A 21119-nucleotide genomic window follows, 5' to 3' on the forward strand; every position below is an offset into this window, starting at 1 on the left:
CAGATTTTTTGCCGCCCACCGCCGCCGCTAGAGGTCTGCGGCCGGCGGAGATAATGCCATTTTCCAGAAGACCAGACGAGTTAGAAAGAAGAAGCGGAGCCTTCCGAGTGGCTATAATAGAAATAGATCTGCAGCGCCGCCCACCCCCGGCCTGCTTGTCATCTGTGACCTGTTGTGGAAAGGGGTGGGGGGTGAGCGGTGCCGCGGCTCAATTTCTATTGTAGCTGGCCTGCTCTGCCTCTTTTTTTGTTCCCCCTCAGCCTTCAGTAATGGGCGGGACACCTGAGATGTAAGGAAGCACTCTGCTGGGGACACCTGTGATGTAAGGAAACACTCCTCTGGGGACACCTGAGATGTAAGGAAGCACTCTGCTGGCTGGGGACAGTGACACCTGAGATGTAAAGAAAAACTCCTCTGGGGACACCTGAGATGTAAGGAAACACTCCACTGGGGACACCTGAGATGTAAGGAGGCACTCCGCTGGGGACACCTGAGATGTAAGGAGGCACTCTGCTGGGGACACCTGAGATGTAAGGAGGCACTCTGCTGGGAACACCTGAGATGTAAGGAGGCACTCTGCTGGGGACACCTGAGATGTAAGGAGGCACTCCGCTCCACTCTACTCCTAGGATTGTAAGTTTACTGTTAAGCCTCCCAGGCCCCGCGAGTCCGGCCGTGTCCTGGCACAGGCAGCCACATACAGTCGGAGGTAGGAGCAGAGAGCAGAGTGAACGGGGCAGAACGCTTGAGTGCACCTGTGAAAGGACATTGTTTTCAGCACATGAGGAGGCTCTGGAGTCTGGACAGGAGGTAGGAAGGGAGTGGAAAACCAGTTATCCTTTCTTAATTGAGCTGACTACAGAAAACCTATATCTGCATCCTATGGGTCTTTTTGTGTCATACTAACTTAATGAATATGCTTGAAAGGTTTATTTTTGGAATTATTAATTGATTTAGTGCAAATGCAATAAACAAACCAAAGTACAACAAACTATAGCAGGCAGAATTAAAGTTTTTCACCATATTCCTAAAGTAGAGCTGTATGCAAAACTCCTTTGGATGGATTGGGGAAGGTTTATATTTTTTTGTTAGGTTTTTATAATTGTTGGTATTAGTTTTCCTGTGCTGAAATTCAGCTAATTTGTGTGGGCAGCACAGTGACTATGTGGTTAGCATTTCCACCTGGCAGCACTAGGATTGTTGTTTTAATTCCAACCATGGTACTACCTGCTTGGAGTATGCAAGTTCTCCCTGTGCCTGCGTTGGTTTTCACCTAAACTCCTTGTTTAGAAGAGGACGCACTGAGCCTAGGACAGAGAGCAGCGAACCAGCTAGTTACTGCCTAGAGTGTCGCTTTGTAGGCTTAAAGGTTGTGGCACTATGAAGCGGGACACGGATCTGGAGAGTCTTTAAGTAATCTACTTGGTATCTGTGATCCCTAACTCTCATCTCCTTGATTGTTCTACAGTAAATCTTTTAAAAAGACAAAAGTGACTGGCGCCCAATGTTCCTTCTCAATACACTCATATTAGCCATGGACTTGCCCAGTTGTGAAATGCTGAATGCCTCTGGGGTGTCAGGGGAGTACCACACTTGGAAAAACATAAACATCACTGCTCCGGTCTTACAGCTTTTCTGGTAATTCTAATTCTGTCTGGCCAAAAAGCAATTAGTAATCATTCTGAATGTATTTCATATAATTGATTACTTGTCAAGGGAGAACACATCTAAATGTAGCACCCACCCCATTTAGGTGGGTGCTTAATAGGGTTTTTGTGAATAGTGATAGGCAAATTTAGCCAGGGCCTTGCACTTTTCTAGGCCTGGTTGTTTATTTAGGAGAGGGGAGTGCTAGAATAGAGGTGGGCGTGGCCACCTACACTCTGGCTCAAGGAAGTCCCCTCAGCCTTTCAGTGGAAATGTTCTGGGAGGGAGGCAGGATTTGGGACTGGAGTGGCAGGCAACTTATGTGGAGAGCTCTGGAACAATCATTAAATTGTGTTGGCAGGGGCAGGACTCACATATAAGCTGGGGGTCACATGCTTCCGGGGAGGAGGAGAGAACCCAAGATGTAGAGAGTGCAGCAGGAGCAGGCTTGAAGGTCTGGGGGTTCAGAGACCCCAGTGCTGGATAGCAGGAGTGGGCTTGAAGGCCTGGGGGTTCAGAGACCCCAGTGCTGGACAACCCGAACAGACATTGCTATGCAGTCCAGAGAGTTTCCCAGCTGGGGATGCGCTGGACCAATGCGGAGGAGGAAGTAGATGTAAAACGGACAGAGGAAACTGGATTCAACCTTCTGTGGGAAACATGGACTGTTGATGGGAGTGAGCAAGGGGAGTGCAACCCAGTAGTGCTTATCCATAAACCTGCTATGTGTCCAAGTACCTAGTGAGAGACACTTTCCAGAACTGACATTGGGGCTGATTGCAAGAGTCAGGGAATTAGGCGGTGAGTCCTGGGACTTTGGAATTCAGTTCACAAAAGGGAAGTACGCAGGATCAGAGAAAACCAGAACTAATAGAGGCAACTTGTATCCTCTACACCATTGTAACGTCCACTCAAGTTCAAGAATAAAGCTTTACACAATATAAAGACTGTCTGGTGTTTGTGAATCTTTGTATGGGGAGGAAGAACGGAGCCTGTTAACATAAAGGTAATGAACAACTTTGCAGCTCCCAAGGGAGTAGTGCGCTACATAAAAATTTATTTTTTATTCAAAACTACAGGGAATACCATGTACTCTCAAATGTAAGTGGACAACAGGGTATAGAAGAGGTTACCAAAGCCAGTTGTTTTGATATAGTTTGATAAACCAAGGGTTTTTATTTATGAGGCAATCATTTAGGAGCATAAAAAGGAATAGCTAACAAAAGACTAGCTGTGAAGTCACTAACCACTGGCAAAATTCAAACTTATGGATCATAACTGTTCATGCAAAGTAAAACCTGTAAACTTACTGCATTGGCAAGGGTGACAGCATCCAGCTCCACTTTCCCCAGGTGACCACAAAACACGGAGCTGACAATGTTGATGAGAAAACATAGCATCTGTGATATGATCTGATTGAAGTAAAAGAAGAGATTGACATTTACTACAATACTATACTTCCTTCTGACCAGCAATTCCTCTATTCAGCACTTATGCCACGTACACACGATCGGATTTTCCGTTGGAAAAATCTTGGATGGTTTTTCCCACGAAATTTCGCTCAAGCCTGGCTTGCATACACACGGTTACACAAAAGTTCTCTGAACTTTCGACCGTCAAGAACGTGGTGATGTACAACACTACAATGAGCTGAGAAAATTAAGTTCAATGCTTCCGAGCATGTGTCGAATTGTTTCCGAGCATGCATAGGAATTTTGTGCATCGGAATTGCTACAGACGATCAGAATTTCTGATCAAAACTTTTTCCGTCGGAAAAATAGAGAACCTGATCTCAATTTTTTGCTGGTGGAAATTCCGCCAGCAAAAGTCCGATGGAGCATACACACGATCTGAATTTCTGACCAAAAGCTCACATCGGACTTTTGCTGGCAGAATTTCCGATCGCGTGTACGGTGCATTAGAGGTCACTATTTACAGAGGAGTTTTTGGAAATTGTGTTAAATTTCCTTATATGGCAGATTTTTTTTTTTCACAATGACAGTTTGCTGTGGTCTACTGTTAGGCCTCATGTACACTGCAGCTAGTAAACGGACGTTTAGGAGCAGTTGGGTGTTTTTTTCAGCTGCCCCTGAACTCTCCTCAATGTTATCTTATCAGTACATGTACACAGGGTCATTTATAGTCGTTTCTAGTTGAGTTTAGAAGCGTTTTTTGGAACGCAAAAAAATGCATTTAGGATGGATGTTCAGAGGCATTTGAAATGCCAAATGCCTGTAATGGCTTGTAAACGTGTGTAAACACGGTAACTTGCATTTAGCTGCTGAAATAAACAAATTAACTAAATATTGCATTGGGTGGTTATGGATTCCCTCTATTTATTCCATATATGTATTAATGTGTCTATTCCTATAGTTAGCTAGTCTATTAAAGCTCTGATAATGTTATTGTTGATAGTACAATGATATAAGGTTAGCTATGAAAACAAACACACTGCTTAGTAAAACGTCTTATTTATTTCCCAAGAAAATAGGAAATGCGAACATAAAAACACTTACGCGTACGCATGATCGGATTTTTCGACAACAAAACCGTGGATTTTTTTTTGAAGGTTGTTGGCTTAAACTTGTCTTGCACATGCACGGTCACACAAATGTTGGCCAAAAATTCTGAACGTGGTGACATACAAGACTTACGAAGAGCCGAGAAAAAGGAAGTCCAATAGCCAGTGTGGCTCCTTCTGCTTGATTCAGAGCATGCGTGGACTTTTGTGCGACGGATTTGAGTACACACGATCGGACTTTCTGACAAGTTTTGTTGGCGGAAAATTTGAGAACCTGCTCTCAAACATTTGTTGGCGTAGTCAGACAGCAAATGTTCGATGGAGCATACACACGGTTGGACTTTCCGACAACAAGCTCGCATCCAACATTTCCTGTCGGAAAGTACGACTGTGTGTATGCGGTATAAGGGAAAATATTACAAAGCATATAAAATACAAAAACATCAAAGATATGTTACGTAAGGTTGTCCCCTAGGTATTATCTCATCAGCTGGGCTCAAAATGGTAACAGAGAGAGAGTCATGCGGTACGAGAGCCATCAGGCAAGCGAGCCAAGTGCGGAAAAGGGGTGATTTCCCTTCCGTGTGCATTTTTTTAAACTACATCCATACACCGTCCAGACCCAACCCCATTGGCAGCCCATCTCGGTTTTTGACAAATCAAAGTAGTTATTATATTTCTGTCCTTCCTGCTGTATTAGCCTCTAGGGGCAGCATTCGTCCATGTATCATCGCTATGTGACCCGGGGTCATCTTAATTGACTGTTGGTCCTTTGATCTTCTGTAGCCCACCTTCAGCAATGGCCCTCTTTGAAGACTGTTAATCAAGGATTTCAATCTTATCACACAAGTTGGTCAGGAGCCAAGCTTTTGTTCTACAAAGCAACTTGTTACTTTCCAGTCAGTCCCCAAGAGTGCAGAGGCTTGGTGTATCCAGATTTCATATTCAAACACATCTTATATTATGAACTAAAACATGTTGCCTTCCAACAGCTGCGTTTTGTTCACAGGCGTTTTTCATTTTTGACTATTTTTTTTTTTTTTAACCACTTCAGCCCCAGAGGATTTGCCCCTTAACCTCCCTAGCGGTAATCCCGAGTGTGGCTCGGAGTGAATTTTCTTTACCAAAAGCGGTAACCCCCGAGCCACACTCAGGATTGCATTGCAGGATCCAGGCAAAGTTACTTACCTTGTCCCCAGGATCCCATAATGTCTCCCCGCTATGTCCACGGGCTGTGTACTCAATTCAATCTATCACAGTGTAGGGCTCCATTCCCTGCGATGCTGTCATGCATGGGGATGGAGCCCAGCACCAAATTTAAAAAGTGAAAAACACATAACACATACAGTACACTGTAATCTTACAGATTATATTACGGTATCAAATAATTTCACATCCCTTTTGTCCCTAATGCTTTGTCCAGTGCCCTGCATACACTTTTATATTATATATACAGTTCTTTCTGCCTGGAAACTTGAGATTGTCCAAAGCAACCAAAAAGTGTCCCTTTACATCAAAAGTTTTAGAACAGTTAAAAAACAGCGATAATAAATTAGAATGACTTGCAGAAATGAGCGATAGTGATTTGTGGGGAAATTCGTCACCAAACACCGAAAGTAATGAATGCTACAATTCTGCAACTGAGCAAATTTCGGCGTTTTTTGATTTGATTACATTATTGAATACATTTTATTATTATTATTTGTTATATTAATTATTTATAGTTATTTATTATGTTAGAATTTATGATTTCATGTTTCAAACTTTATCATACCCGAGCTGTCTACTAGACTAGTATGTTATTCTTAAAGCCTCATACACACGATCAGACTTTGTACAAACTTTCCCCGTGGATTTTTGTACAAAGGGCATCGGCCATGAACTTGTATTGCATACACACGACAGGACTTTCTCAGCCAACTTTCACCAAATCACATAGTTTTTCTGCTCTTTACTGCCACCTTTGGTCAACTTCTGTATTTTTGTCTGATCTTTTGCATTGGTTCTGAGCATGCGTGTTTGTACTTTGTACAAAAGTCCTATGGTTGTCTGTACACACGATTGGACTTTGCTCCATCGGAATTTTGTTGCCGGAAAGTTTGTCTGTTCGCACAGCCAACAAAAGTCAGATGAAAACCGAAAAAGTTTGTACGATGGAGCCTACGCATGGTTGGATGTTGCCTTAAAACAGCTAATTTGCATGTTTTTTGTCAAAAAGTCTGATCGTGTGTGTATGGGCCTTATGAATTACAGGCCTACAATATAAAACGCCAAATTTCCATGCAAAACAATGTACCGCTTTTGAGCATCAAAAATCTGACATAATCACACCGCCAGGGAGGTGAATGAACAGGAAATTTTTTGCAATATGGCACTGCATCATTTTAACTGACAAATTGCGCACTGTACACAAACAAAATTTACATCCTTTCGTCCCCAAAATTATAGCTTTCTTTTGGTAGTGTTTGATCACCTTTGCGTTTTTAATTTTTTGTGCTATAAACTAAAAAAGAGTGACAATTAAAAAAAAAAAAAAGACTAATATTTTTTACTTTTTGCTATAATATATATCCCCAAAATTAAAAATAAATAACATTTCTTCCTCAGTTTAGGATGATATGTATTCTACATATTTTTGGTAAAAAATAGGGGATAGATTTATAGCATTTTTATTATTATTATTATTTAACCAGTAATGGCGGTGATCAGTTATTTTTATTGGGACTAAGACATTGCGGCTGACAGATTGGACACTTTTCTTTGGACCATTGACATTTATACAGCGATCAGAGCTAAAAAATAGCCACTAATTACTGTATAAATGTCACTGGCAGGGAAGGGGTTAACACTAGGGGGCGATAAAGGGGTTCATTGTGTGTCCTAGTGTTTCTAACTGTGGGGGGATGGGACTGCCTGGGGGAGGAGACCGATTGCTGTTCCTAAGCAGTAGGAACAACAGATCAGTTTCCTCACCATCGACAAAACGGAGATCTGTCTCTTTATATTGACAGACCTCCGTTCTGTCTCTCTCAGGAGCGATCACAAGTGCCCCATAGACATCGCGACCGCCGGGGACACGCATCGGCTCTGTCGTCGCGCTCGCCCCCTAGTGCTCTTAAAGCAGCTGATGTACAGATACGACAGCATGCCTAGGGGAGCCAACCTCCCACAGTATAACTGTGGCTGCTAGTCCTCATGTGGTTAAAATGCTTCTTAATGCAAACGAGGCTAAACGCATCAAAACTGACATTTTTAAATGTGGGTTACTATCTGTCAAATTTAATCATTCAGGAGAGGTTGTAAAATGTCCCGTGTACATGAAGCCTTACAATTGTCTGTTTCTCCTGCTAGTCTCATCTGATTCCCAACATGCAGAAAACTATAGAACCATATAGTACTGTGGTCACCAGTTGGGGATTAAGGTTTGACATGTGAAGCAGAAAACTTGCCCACATGCCCCCTGCTATTGATTGCCAGCTGTGCCTTTACCCGATACTCATACTACAAGTCAGTTTTTGATCTCTCATATCCAGGGCCGTCTTTAAGGCAGGGCAAATGGGGAAGCTGCCCTGGGCCCAAACATTGTTGTGGGGCCTAACATCTAGCCATGTGCAGCTGTAGCTGAAGAGGAAGGGAAGCAGTAAGCGGCAACATGAGTGACAGCGGAGATGGTCATGTGGAGAAACACACCGCAGAGGCTGAAGGAGTGAAGCAGCTGCAGGGGCTGAAGGAGTGAGGATGAGCAGAAAGCCGGTGGACGGGGTGGACGGGGAGAGATTTGACTCTGAATGAGGCACACATATGCTTAGTTGAGGTGATTTTTTTCACTGCTTTAGCTGCTAAACTATTATTGCCCTTCTCTGCTTACTATTAACACTGTCAGTGCTACCTGTGCATACTGGTCAGCATGGACGAGCAGACAGCTGGAATGTTCAACAACCTGAACTCTTTCACTGCTTTAGCCACTGTACTATCACTCCTCTCTGTCTCTCTGCTTGCTATGATCACTGACAGTACTGTTTTGAAGGTTAATATAAAACAATAGTGATGCGCTAAAATCAATATCCCACCAATAGCTAAAGTGCAATGTGCAAAAAATACCCTATCACAAGGGCCAAACTGTGCAGTGTACTGTGTGTACTGTGTGGACCAATGTGCCAAAAAGGGAAGAAAAATCGCAAAAAACCCCCACTAGTACAATAACAAAAAACAGTGCTGAATATATACAGCTAAATAATGTTGCATCAAACACACGTGTCCAACATATCATAGATTGGTGAACAATATATAGAAATATGAGAAAGAGGTAAATTTGCAACTCGTTATTCACAAATAAAAATAAATAGTCAAGAGTCTCATAAATTCTCTAATTCATAACTCTGTGGCTTTTCCCTGGTAAAGGTGTCATACAAGCGATCTCAATAGTTTTAAATAACACCCAGGTGTGCAATAAAAGGCCACTAATGAGCAGGCTGAACGTTCAACGCGATATGTTTTCCAAAGTAAATACTCTGATAGGTTGGTGAGCTGCTGTGCTCATAGATGGATATTCACATAAAAGAAACAAAAGATAAAGAGTATCATTGCGCAATGCTGTAAAATCATAGAGCAAAGTCACTGGATTGTATCCACTCATGTAAGCCAAAGAATGGACAAACACGCTTATACATGCAGCAGATCCTCTGCTGACACTGGTATACGATGTCGTCACTGGCTTGATTTTTTTATATTAATTGATTTTGGTGATTGATCACGGTTAAGTAATTGCAGCTTTTTTCATTGAGCTACGTTTCACCAAGGATCCATATTTGCGCTTTAGTATACATTTTTTTATTTTTACTGTTTTGAAGATAATCCTGGTTGGCTTCATTAACCCCATCTTTTCTGCCAATCAATATTAAAGATGGCCCTGCTCATATCATATCCTGTCCACCTTTAAGAGTTCCCTGAAAACTCATTTATTCAGGGAAGCCTATCCCACACCCACCTAACTGTCCACCATCAGAATCATTCTCTGCAGCTATTACCTTTTGTACCACCACCCCCTCCCTTTACAATGTAAGCTCTACGAGCAGGGCCCTCCTGTACCATTTGTATTGTACTGTAATTGTGTTGTTCCCCCTATACATTGTAAAGCGCTGTGTAAACTGTTGGCGCTATATAAATCGTTAATAATAATATCCACAAAGTGTGCAGTTTGAGCCCATGTTTACTTATACAGTACCTGTACAAATCCTAACTGTAAATTTAGGCTTGCAATAAATAGGTGCCTACAAAGGTTTACAGGTAATACTGTATACAGTAATTGTCTAAGAGGACCAGCCCGGTTGTCCTGAAACTAAGGGCGCCCTACTATACTGTACAAAAATAACTTCAACCAAAAATCTGAAGGCTTCATCCTGTATCTAGCTATTAGCTAGTGAGGCCACCAATCTTGAGGAGAAGCCAGTAAAAAGACAACTCTGGCTAAAAATGATAATTGCATAACAGACAGCCCATGCTTTAGGATTCTTTGGGTAGCTAATGTAGCACCCTGATGTTTAGGCAGGGTTGCTCCTAAATTTACCTGCCGGGTGTATTTGCCTTGGCCAATTGTGAGGGATCAATTGATTTTACCCTAAGTCTGGAATTACTGCACTTCTCTCTTCTATCACTAGATGGCTGGGTATCTGGTGACATTAGATAAGACCATGGCATTGCAAGGACAGATTACGAATAGATAGGGTATCTCAGCCAATGGGCAGGGATTTTCTTGGGTCCCCCGGCCTGCTGGGAGAGCCTATTTATTTGGGTGAGGTCAGCTGATTGAATGTTCTTGTCACCTGGACAGCTGTCTGGGTGGACGTGTGTTGTGCTACCTATCCTGGCCACATCTGGCTGCTAGACTGTCTGAGGGCCTACCCAGAGGCAAGAGAGCAGTGTAGGCCTGGGATTGCAGCTTACATTTCAACCAGAACTGAAGGTTCTGCTGGCCGGAGAACCTTTCGTGGTTGGAGGTAGATGGGAAGCTGTCGTCACTAAGAACCATCCACCTTGTTACCAGGGACAATAGTGAGTAGCTGAAGCAAGTATCGGAGCAGTATTCTCACCACACGGGGGCGGTAAATAATCAGGAAACTTCAGGAGGTGCCAAGCCAGGGACCCAGCCAGTGGGGTGACGCTTGAGGAGTATCTGGAGTGCCTAGCCAGGGACCCAGCAGGGAAGTGGGGCTGACGCTTGAGGAAGATACTAAAGTAAGAAGATTAGAAGAGCTCACGGGATTCAGTGGCAGTGAATCAGCAAGTCCAGTGAGTGAAACTGGGAGCTCAGTGGGTTGAGAGTCTACAAGAAGTGACTGTATAGAAGTTAAGGATCTTGTTACAATTTGTGTTAGGAATTGTTCTAAGACTGTTGCCATAGGAGACAGTGCTCCAAAACATGCAGATGTGGTGTCTTGCTGGATACCTTTCCCTGCATGGCTTTCTACCTGTAGAAGTCTCAGTCTGCTAATTGACATTGCAACTACCTAAATTTGTCCTGGCCCTAAACCCTCTCTCCCACTGTTCTGTTCAAGAGAAAATAAAATCTCTTTGCATTCAAGAAGTGTCCGGCTCCCATGAATCTACCTCACATTACACCCACTATGCCTTGCAACCCACTCTATACAGAAGGATGTCAGCTGTCCCTGGCTCTGCAGGTTCTCATTAGACTAAAAGAGGCCTGGGACCTTGCTACATTAACATTACCTGGAACATGGTATCTGCAATTCCATTTCAGTGCAAGTTTTTTCAAGTACTACTGACAGTTATCAACACTCTTTCTCTGTTGGTATGGGGGCCAGCACCATGTAGAGGCCTGTCATTATCACTGTACTTTTCCTTCCCTTTCACCTTACAGGTATAAGAGAGATGTTCTGGCATATGGCACGCATTCTGGAGAAGGAGGTATTTGGGATGCACTGTGAATGAAATAAGGATTGGGGCTCCTATATTTTTAGACCAACTGCTTGGAGCTGCAGGATCCCATTGGCTATGTAGAATATTGTTTCTTGGTGCATTGTTTGGCATTACCAGAGTACAGATGCCTTGTGGGTATATAACTGCGGAAAATTGAGCCATCTTTGACGATACCTTTTGTGGAAAAATCTAGAAAGCCCTTGCAGGATTCTGAGACATAGGAGAGTCTACTGAAGAGGGTGATTAGGTCTGCAGTACATGCAAGTACCTAGCAGACACTGCACAAGAATTTTTTGAGCACTCCAATGTGCAAAAAGTTTACTTGTTATCAGTGTTTGTAGCTAACCCACCTGTTTCTGCTTCCCACGTCTCTCTTTTGGCCATTTACTTGATGGGTCACCATACTGGACATTTGGAGGGTACAAGATTTGGTGGTGGGAAGGCACATTGTCCATCTAGGAAGGCAGTATTTGCATATTAACCATTACCATATTATTTGCTTATTTGCTGTTACAGCTGACATAAAGTATAAAAGTAAACCTGCTGGTCTATGAAGTCAAAATGCTGCTCAAGGTAGTAACTTAAAAATGTGTGCATTTCACGAAGCAGCCAGAAAATAGGCCCTTTCCTGATTACATGATAATGGGGTAGCGGCCAAATGTACAGGATGTGGTATTATACAATCATGCACCCATTTCTGAAGGTCAAACATCAGCAAAAAATGACCAAAGGGAGTCAAGGGATGCAGTTTTCTAAAAGTTTTTTTTCCTGTAGAGAGGAGAGCTGAGCAAATTAGGGGGGACAAGCCTGATAACATCAATCTTTCAAAACACACCTTGAAGCCAGAAAGCTGCCTAGAATGCATGTAACCCAATAAGTGCTGGGATCTGATTTTTTTTTTTTTTAAATCTATAGTAACTGTATATGTTATACTTTTCTGCACAATCTTGCATCTTTGGTTATATCCCATAGACAAGGGCTCGGAATGATTCACGTTAAAAAGAGAAATTCTCTCAAGGTAAGTTTATCCTCCCTACATTGTTTAATATTTCAATTCTTGGGAAATTCAAGCCAAAATTGACCAGATATCAATCAAATCAGAAACATTGGTGAAGTATCTTGAATTTTACATGCAGTGTTTGCTTCCTGACTAGACATCTATGATGTTAAAATCTGTGTGTGGAGTTATTTAGTATCACAATTTAAATGCATAACTGATTCGCGAGAAGCAATCACTTACCAGAGGTCCGGCTAATCCACATAGCTGCTTCATCTCCTCTACTGGGTTACTTGGGATGCTCAGGTGTATCTTTTGAAAAATAAAGCTACAACTATTTTGAAGCAGTTGTAGAATTTGCTGGGCAATTCCATTTCCCTGATTTCCAAAACGGTGGCTATCATGCTCCATTTGAATATAATCGCTAGAATAAATTCCCTAAAATATGCTTTGGCTTGAAAACTTCAGATGTATTAATTAACAAAGATACATTATCTATTATAGCAGTTTGCCCTACTGCTTGTCATACAAGAAGCTAAAAGCAAAATCTGACATAAATGATCTTGCCAGGTAAGGAGCTGAGCGGGACAGTGGTAATCAGCGTATACAGATAAACAGTTATTGTTTATACATGAAAAGAGCAAGTGTAATTATTTTTGTAACTGTGCACCAATAGATCAGTTATAGTAGATGTTCTCTTAAATAGGGATGGCCAAACAGACCCCTGTTCGGTTTGCACCAGAACTTTAGAACACAGCGTGCGGTGTTAAACTTGCAGTAATGGAGCAAAACTATATGGCAGTAACGAACGCAGAAGTAAATGGCGTTAAACTTGCAGTAACGCACACAGAACTATATGGCGTTAAACTGACAGTTACACACAAAACTATATGATGGTAAATTTGCAGTAATGCACACAGAAGTAAATGGCATTAATCTTGAAGTAATGCACAAAATATATGGCGTTAAACTGGCAGTAACACACACAAAACTATATGGCATTAAACTGGCAGTAACACACACAGAAGTAAAGGGTGTTAAACTTGCAGTAACGCACAAATGATATGGAGATAAACTGGCAGTAACGCACAAAACTATATGGCATTAAACTGGCAGTAATGCACAAAACTATATGATGTTAAACTGGCAGTAATGCACACAAAACTATATGCGTTAAACTGGCAGTAATGCACACAAAACTATATGGTGTTAAACTGGCAGTAATGCACACAGAACTATATGGCATTAAACTGGCAATAACGCACACAAAACTATATGTCGTTAAACTGGCAGTAATGCACACAGAACTATATAGCATTAAACTGGCAGTAAGGAACACTAAATTATATGGTGGTAATCTGGCAGTAACCCACACAGAAGTAAATGGCGTTAAACTGGCAATAACGTACACAGAAGTAAATGCCGTTAAACTCACAGTAACGCAATCAAATAGACAGTGTTCAACCGTCACTACACTGACGCTATCTGAACTGTCCCTACTCTAGCTATACACTAATGTAAAGATTACCGACACGGTCACACTACAGTACAGTGAAACTATCTGAACTGTCCCTACTCTAGCTGCACATTATGCAAAGCTGAATGATGGTCCTCCTCACTACACTCACACTATCCCTAGACTGACACAAACTAATATTCTACACTGACAATTGAAGAAAAATAGCACAGTATAGCACACTAACTAACTGATAGCACTGAACAGAGCCCTGTTCTATCCAATCATGACTCTGACAGTGCACTTTTCTCTGATTGGCTGAAGCTTTTACTGCTTCAGCCAATCAGGGCTTGCAATGTACTGTTTAGTGCTGCAATGCATTGTGGTCAGTCCGGGGGCCGAACAAATGGTTGAACGACCCGTTTGTTCAGATGTTCACTGAATGTCCAAACAATGAAAGTTCGGCCGGAACTTATGCTCGGGCCGAACCGTTCGCCCATCCCTACTTCTAAATACCACTTTTAGATTTTTGGGGAATATTTGAACAACACACTCTTTAGTACCAGTGTCCCATACTTTTTTATAATTCCTCCTAACTCTATCATTAGGGGATATCATACAAGAGGGGGTATCATTCATCTCCTTTTTCTTTTGTGTAGATATAACAACCATTGACTTTCCATCTACAATACATCTTAACACACTCTTTCTACCACATGCATAATGTAATTATTTCCCTAAATGACCTATTTAGTGCTAATGCCTGTCTCTCTTATATTCCTTCATTCAAACAATTATAGTGGTAGCTAAGAAAAACATTTTTGGTATCCTTGATCCATGCTTTACAATTTCAGCTTTGGAATGATACTAAACCGTTACAGCCAGTTGGTTTTATTAAGGTTTCTGTAATGATTATCTTATCTTACATGTTAATTTTTAAATCCAAGAAGGCTATGCTTTCCAAATCTAATGCTGTAGTAAATTCCAGGTTAAAAGATTTGTAGTTAAAGTGGAGTTCCAGCCTGGGTGAAAAAAATTAAAAGTCAGCAGCTACAAATACTGTAACTGCTTACTTTTAAAATAAGGACACTTACCTGTCTAGGGAGCCCTCGATGTCAGCACCTGAAGCCAACCCATCCTTCAGCTCTGGGTGCAGGTGCCGGCACCCTTACTAAGGGAAACGGGTAGTGAAGCCTTGTGTTTCCTACTGTGCATGCGCGAGTCACGATGCGCTTGCTGAATAGTCCTGCTATCTTCTGCGCCCTGTGTGCCTCCCAGAAGGCAGCAGGGGTAGGGGGGAGGGAGGAGGAGGGTGGGCCGGAAGTTTTGTAGATCGCTGCACAACGATGTGGAGATCTTACACGGGAGTGGGAAGGATACCTGGTTTTGACAGGTATCTGATCCCCCCCCCCCCAAAGATACCAAATGTGGCAGTGGAGGGGGGGGGGAGGGTGCCAAAAAGCAGAGCTTCCACTTTTGGGTGGAACTTCACTTTAGGTGAGTTTTTTCAAACTCTCCTATATCACCTCTCAAATGCATAGACAACAGTCTCCATTAACTATGTTTTACAAATAAACATTATCAGCTTATACTACTGAGTTCTGTAAACAGGCTTTTTTACAGCAAAAGAGACAGAAGGAAACATTTAGAAAGAAGCCTAAAACCCCCTCATGCTGGCTGGATAAAAAAATTCAGGTAGATATAAAATATTGATCATGAATCTATAGAAGATTAATGCTCATTATTTTATACCTACCTTTTTTTTTCAGTTTTTCTCTTCATAACAAAATAAAAAATATAGGAAACCACCATATGCCACCGCATGCGCCGTAGACAGCGGCGCGCAGGCGCACTGAGCAGGCCGCAGATCGCGGCGATATGCCACGAGTGTCGGCTCCCGTGCACATGCGCGGGAGTGACGTCATCGTGGCTCCGGCGAATCACAGCGGGATCCATGGCAACGGCGAAGGGGAAGACGGAGGACCGCTTCGGGGGCTTCGTTCTCAGGTAAGTTATTTATAATGAGCTAGTAAGCTATGCATACTAGCTCATTATGCCTTTGCCTTACAGGGTGTGTTTTTTATTTTTTATTTTTTTGCCTTTACTTCCTCTTTAGGCTGCTAATGCTGATAACAAATACTGATGAAGAAACACATTGGATTTTGTGCAGCAGGGCCTTCACCCACTCCACCAGTCCAGCATACCTCTGTTACCTCACTCCCAGTAACAGAATGGAGTCCCTCTGAGCACATAGTGGGCCCCATGCATACTCACTAAAACCACACCATAGAAAACTATAAATAAATGGGGTGTTACATGCTGTGCATACTCACTCAGTCACTATGAGATTCACCTTCTGTATACTGCAAAAAAACTGTTTGATCCTTCTGCTCTCTATTTCCCCCTGCTGCCCATGTCCCCAATTCAGCTAGGGATTTTGCAGCTGTGGTGGCAACTCTGCACATGCTCAGTTTTCAGTTTGATTTCATGCTGAGCATTTCCTCCCTATCACATCTGAGCAGCCCACGTGACTATAAAGTCACACATGTGGGTATATACACAGTGGTAAATGACAGCTTGCTTCCTCCCTCCTCCTTCATGCCCACTAACCAGCTAAACATAACAAGGGTGGGATATTACATGTAGATTAATGGTGGTTTTACCGCCCTGTTATTCAAAGACACAGGCTGGAGGGGGATAACACAGCCTGTGGCTGGCAGAAATTTGCCCACACCGTTATTTCCACAAAATAATTTGTATTTAATGTTCAATATATATTTGTATGACAATTTAAAACAGTTTATTGATATTATTTATTTATTTTTACTCTATATTCCAAAGATTGTTTTTTTATTTTATTTTGAACATGTGACAAGCAGCAGAGGACTAGAAGATCCTCCTGCTTATGTTTACCTGCAGACAGGCTGGGAAAGGTCTGGGTCATGTGACAGGTGTACTTTGATTAAGCAAAAGTTAGATTTTTTTTTTCAATTAAAATAACAGTGCCCTCATTCACATACAGAAAGAGAAGGTTTTATTAAACAGTGTCTGTTTATTATCACCTTAACTCTTTATCTAGTGATCAGGCCTTTGATCTCCATAACACTAGTCTGTTCACGGTAACGGGAGGAGAAGGACAGCTAGAGAAAAAGTCAGAGCACCGACCTCCTTGCTACCAGAGGACCTGTCACCTAACCAGGTGCTACAAAAAATTACTGGTTGCTGACGCTGTTCTTAGGGTTACCTATGGCAACTACCTCCTCTTCCTTGCCTTGCCAGGTAACCTTCTGGAGTGGTGTTACATATACCCCATAGTGCTTTTACAGATCCAGGTTCTTTAGGGCAAAGCCAGAACCAGTGGGGGCCTGTCCATTAGGGGCGCCGCCCTCTCTCTCCAGGCCACTCCCTATATGCAAAATGGATAGATTCATGCATAGCATGAATCTATCCATGGCCACCGTGGCCACCCCTATTCATGCTTCCGGCCCCTTTTGGGGCACCGGGCACATGAATTACAGTGGCAGTGGATTGTTTTGAAGTACCCGATTAGAGCCAGAGGCTCTAATAGGCTTCAAAATAGGATGGGCTCCAGTCACAGAGCATGCGACTGGAGCCCACCCAGGTGTGTAACAACAGCGAATGAATATTCATTGTTGAAACACTGATCCTCAATCTGGCCAATCAGAAGCGGGTGTGAGACCCATTTTCCGATTGGCTGAAAAGAGAAAACTCCTGATTGGCCGCCGAGAAGAAGGGAGAAAATTAAAATGGAAGCCGCCGCCGTGGAGAGCAGGAGAACAGGAAGCCACTGGTGATGGAGAGCAGGAGGATGGGAGGCCACCGAGCAGGGGGGACCCGGTGATGCATCCCTTGAATAACTGCAGACCAGGCTCAAAGCAGTTTAAATTACTTTACTGAAGGTTCAGTGTAATATGTACAACATGTAATAATGTCCTTGTCCTAGCTACACCTAGCTGTGGCTGTCCCAGGTTACCTGCACAGTTGAAATTCCTTTGAGAAAAATCCATATTTGGCAAAACTCGCACGGAAAAGTCCATGCTGAGCGGCCAGCTTTGAGAAGAAAGGGATGAGCCCAGCCCTGACATTCTGACATAGTGTTTAGTCCAAGCAATCTCCAATAAAGTTTCTTGTGGATGATCCCTGCGGTGTGCGACCCTCCTTTTCAACTGCCATAGATTTGTATCATTTTCATAACAGATATAGGCAGATGTCCAGAGCACTCCACCCCACTTACAGCTGAAGTCAAGAGATCAGTGTCTTCTGGGGGTGAGAATAGAAGGGGGTCCACAGGGCTACAGGTAGGAGTATGCTGTGACTCACCCTTTCCACAAATCTGCTGTGTTGGCAGGGAGGAGGATGGCTAGCTGAGCTTCTGTGTATGGAGCCAGCCAGCACCATTTTGCTGTTGCTGACATGGCGGCGCTGGCGGCATGAATCTCGGGGCATCCTCCATGGCCGGGCCATATTTCACCATTGCTGGTGTGCTCCAGAGTTCCGGGAGTCTGGGGAGGCAGGAGAGACCCTTGGATGGTGCTCGGGCTAGTAGGATTATAGCAGGTTCTGAACGGTGCAGACGGAGCTCGGGCGCCTCACATCCTCTCATCCCGGTCATTGGCCACGCCCCATACAAAGATCTTAATGAGAGTCCTGATTGTCAGTTTAAATAAGCTGCTAGCAGTCTTTCAACAAGCTTCAAGTAGTACAGAACCTTGCTAGCATCTTATTTAAATTGGCAATCAGCACATTCCTATTAAGATCTGTGTCTAAAATGTGCAAACTGGAGCTAAATGGTACTTTAGACTGGGTTCACACTGATGCGAAATGGATGCAGGTTTCCCTGCATCCAATTCGCATGACAGGAAACTGTGACTGGCTCTCAATGGAGTCAGTTCACACACCTCTGGGACAGCCATGGTCTGCATTAGAAAGGGGCCCTGTGTGCCTTTGGCTCAGTTTCAGGTGCGTAATCATGCAAAAATTCGGACCTGATTCGCACCCCAATCGGTGTACAGGGACGCACCTGACTCCCTGCTGAGACCCGCTGCCACATCAGTGTGAACCCAGACTTAAAAGCTTCAACAAAGCTTCAACAAAGCTCTGTAAATGCTTTGTAAAATCATAATACTAACAATGCTCTTATATTAGCTGAAGGCTGTGTGAAAACAGCCTTACGCTGTGGGCTTGACTTGTTAAAGCCCATCTCTGGGCAAATAAAACTTTTTCCAATGCAGTGGGGCTGTGCTTTTGTCTAATGCCACGTACACACGACTGGACTTTCCGTCTAAATGAACTCTGATGGACTTTATGACTGACTTTTCAACAGAGTTCCGACGGAGTTCCACTAAAATGGACTTGTCTACACATGATCACACCAACAAGTCAGATTGCTTAACGCAATGAAATACGACAGGACTAGAAAAAGGAAGTTCAATAGCCAGTAGCCAATAGCTGCCCTTGCGTTGTTGTTGCTCCAATGAACCTGCATACAGACGAGCGGGTTTCTCGATAGGAACCGGTTCCGCGGAAAGATTTGAAACGTTCTATTCCTAAAGTCCGTCAGATTTTTAGACAGAAAAGGTCCAATGATGCCCACACAAGATCGAATTGTCGGATTCGTTCCCTCGGAACTTTGCTGTCGAAAAGTCCGGTCGTGTGTACACGGCACTACTCTCCAACCTTGGGACTAGAGCAGCTAGGTGCTGTGCAATACAGCCAGGTGCTGTCTTTAGTAGCATTGTTTGGAACTTGTATTCCTTGTTGCTGCTGCACTATTACTGCCACTGTTGTGCAGCACAGTTTGCAGTTTGGCTTACAGCAGCCAGAGACTTAGGAGGTCCTCAACCATTTGTTTAGAGTTTACAGTTTTTCTTCAGTTCTGGGTATCCCATGCACCCTCAATCCCCATCAAAGTAACTGTGCTTAAATACCCCCCCCCCCAGAAAAAACTATACTGTGTATTGAGCCATTTGAAAGAGTGAAAATCCCTTTTACCTGGCTGTGGGTGCTGTGAGTGGGGAAAAGGGTCCAAAATACAGCGGCTTCTTTGGGGGTAGCATTACTGCAAAATTGCAATGCACAAAGCTTGTTGCTCAAAAAGGAGCAGAAGCTTCTTGGGCAACAGCATCATGCGTTGCGATTTGCTGTGATTGCAGCGCAATCTGATAAGGTTTTCACTGCTTTGAAAGCTCGTTCACACCATTTCCCACGCCGCATTTAAAATGCACTGGGTATGTGGTCTGTTGCGGGTGTCAATATAATCCAAATGACACTCCAAATGTAGATTTGCCTACACTGGATCGCTGTCCCCTATTTGAAAAGTAGTGCATACACTACTTTTGATGTGATTCAGATGCTTGACATCCCATACATCACATACAAGCACGTGGGCTAGATGTGAGTGGTGGATCAGCAGGATGAGTGTGCCAGGACATGTAGATGTGTCTCATCTCTGCTTCCTTTCACCACTCTGCATATCACACATTTCATAGATGAGAAGAAGGTCTGACTGATCTGAGGCGTGAGAGTGCAGGATGTTAATTTCTCACTACTAAAGTAGTTAACAGCATTTACTTTATAAAAAATCATTTTTGTGATTGAAAGTGTGAAGCTGACACTTAGTTGTTATAAAATCAGCATGTTCAATTTCTTTGAAAACATTTTTCGGCACACTGCTCAAAAGGTTGCCTACCCCTGATCTAGACTGTGAAACATTCTATTTGTTACAATCTTAACTCCTACATGTACATAAGAAGAACCACTAGGTATTTTGTTTTACTTTGTAGCTATTGTGTCAGCAAAGGATTGAGAGGATTGGTGTATGTGAGCTATTTAGTGTGCTTTTCCTCTGTGTGCACTGCAATCAGCCAAATCCTTGGTATTTTGGGTAGTTCACTCACATGCACTATATTGCCAAAGGTATTGGGACCCTGCCTTTGCATGCACATGGACTTTAACTAGTTACGGACAACCCGCCGTAGTTGTACTGCGGCAAGTTGGCTTCCCTGCGCAAATCCCCATCATTGTACATCGGGCACGTATACGTCACATGCACCCATTCGCGAGTGTGGGAGCCAACCAGGTGGTCCGGTGGACTCGATGTCCGCTGGCCACCCGCGATATTCTCAGAGACAGGCAGAACGTGAATCTGTCAGTGTACACAAACAGATCCCCATTATGTCAGGAGAGGAGAAAGAGATCGTCTGTTTCCAGTGATCAGGAACACCGATCTCTCTCTACTCCCTGCCAGCCCAGCCCCATACAGTTAGCAACACCTCCCAGGGAACACACTTAACCCCTTGATCGCCTCCTAGTGTTAACCCCTTCCCTGCCAGTGACATTTATACAGTAATCAGTGGCTATTTTTAGCTCTGATCGCTGTATGAATGTCAATGGTCCCAAAAAAGTGTCAAAAGTGTCCGATCTGTCCGCCGCAATGTCACAGTCCCGCTAAAAACCACAGATCACCACCATTGCTAGTAAAAAAAAAAATGCCATATATCTATCCCCTATTTTGCAGACGCTATAAGTTTTGTGCACACTTA

At 43.2% G+C, this 21119-nt stretch overlaps 1 protein-coding gene across 3 annotated transcripts in view; it reads right to left on the reverse strand.

The window, feature by feature from the left end:
* Positions 1-21119, reverse strand: part of LOC143983028 (multidrug and toxin extrusion protein 2-like) — a 76200-nt gene that overhangs the window by 50906 nt on the left and 4175 nt on the right. Inside the window, exons 1-2 of one of the 3 annotated variants that reach the window (XM_077482254.1) lie at positions 12345-12531; positions 2958-3059 (exon numbers count right to left, since the gene is read on the reverse strand). In XM_077482254.1, coding sequence (XP_077338380.1) covers positions 2958-3059; positions 12345-12512 — 270 coding nt within the window. In that variant the 5' untranslated portion in view covers positions 12513-12531. Of the gene's footprint in view, positions 1-2957; positions 3060-12344; positions 12532-21119 lie in introns of those variants that run through there. The other 2 variants (XM_077482256.1, XM_077482255.1) reach the window with 2 other exon arrangements.

Source organism: Lithobates pipiens, unplaced genomic scaffold (assembly GCF_037356315.1).
Source record: "Lithobates pipiens isolate NorthernLeopardFrog02 unplaced genomic scaffold, aLitPip1_a1.2 Scaffold_16, whole genome shotgun sequence".
NCBI lineage: Eukaryota > Metazoa > Chordata > Amphibia > Anura > Ranidae > Lithobates > Lithobates pipiens.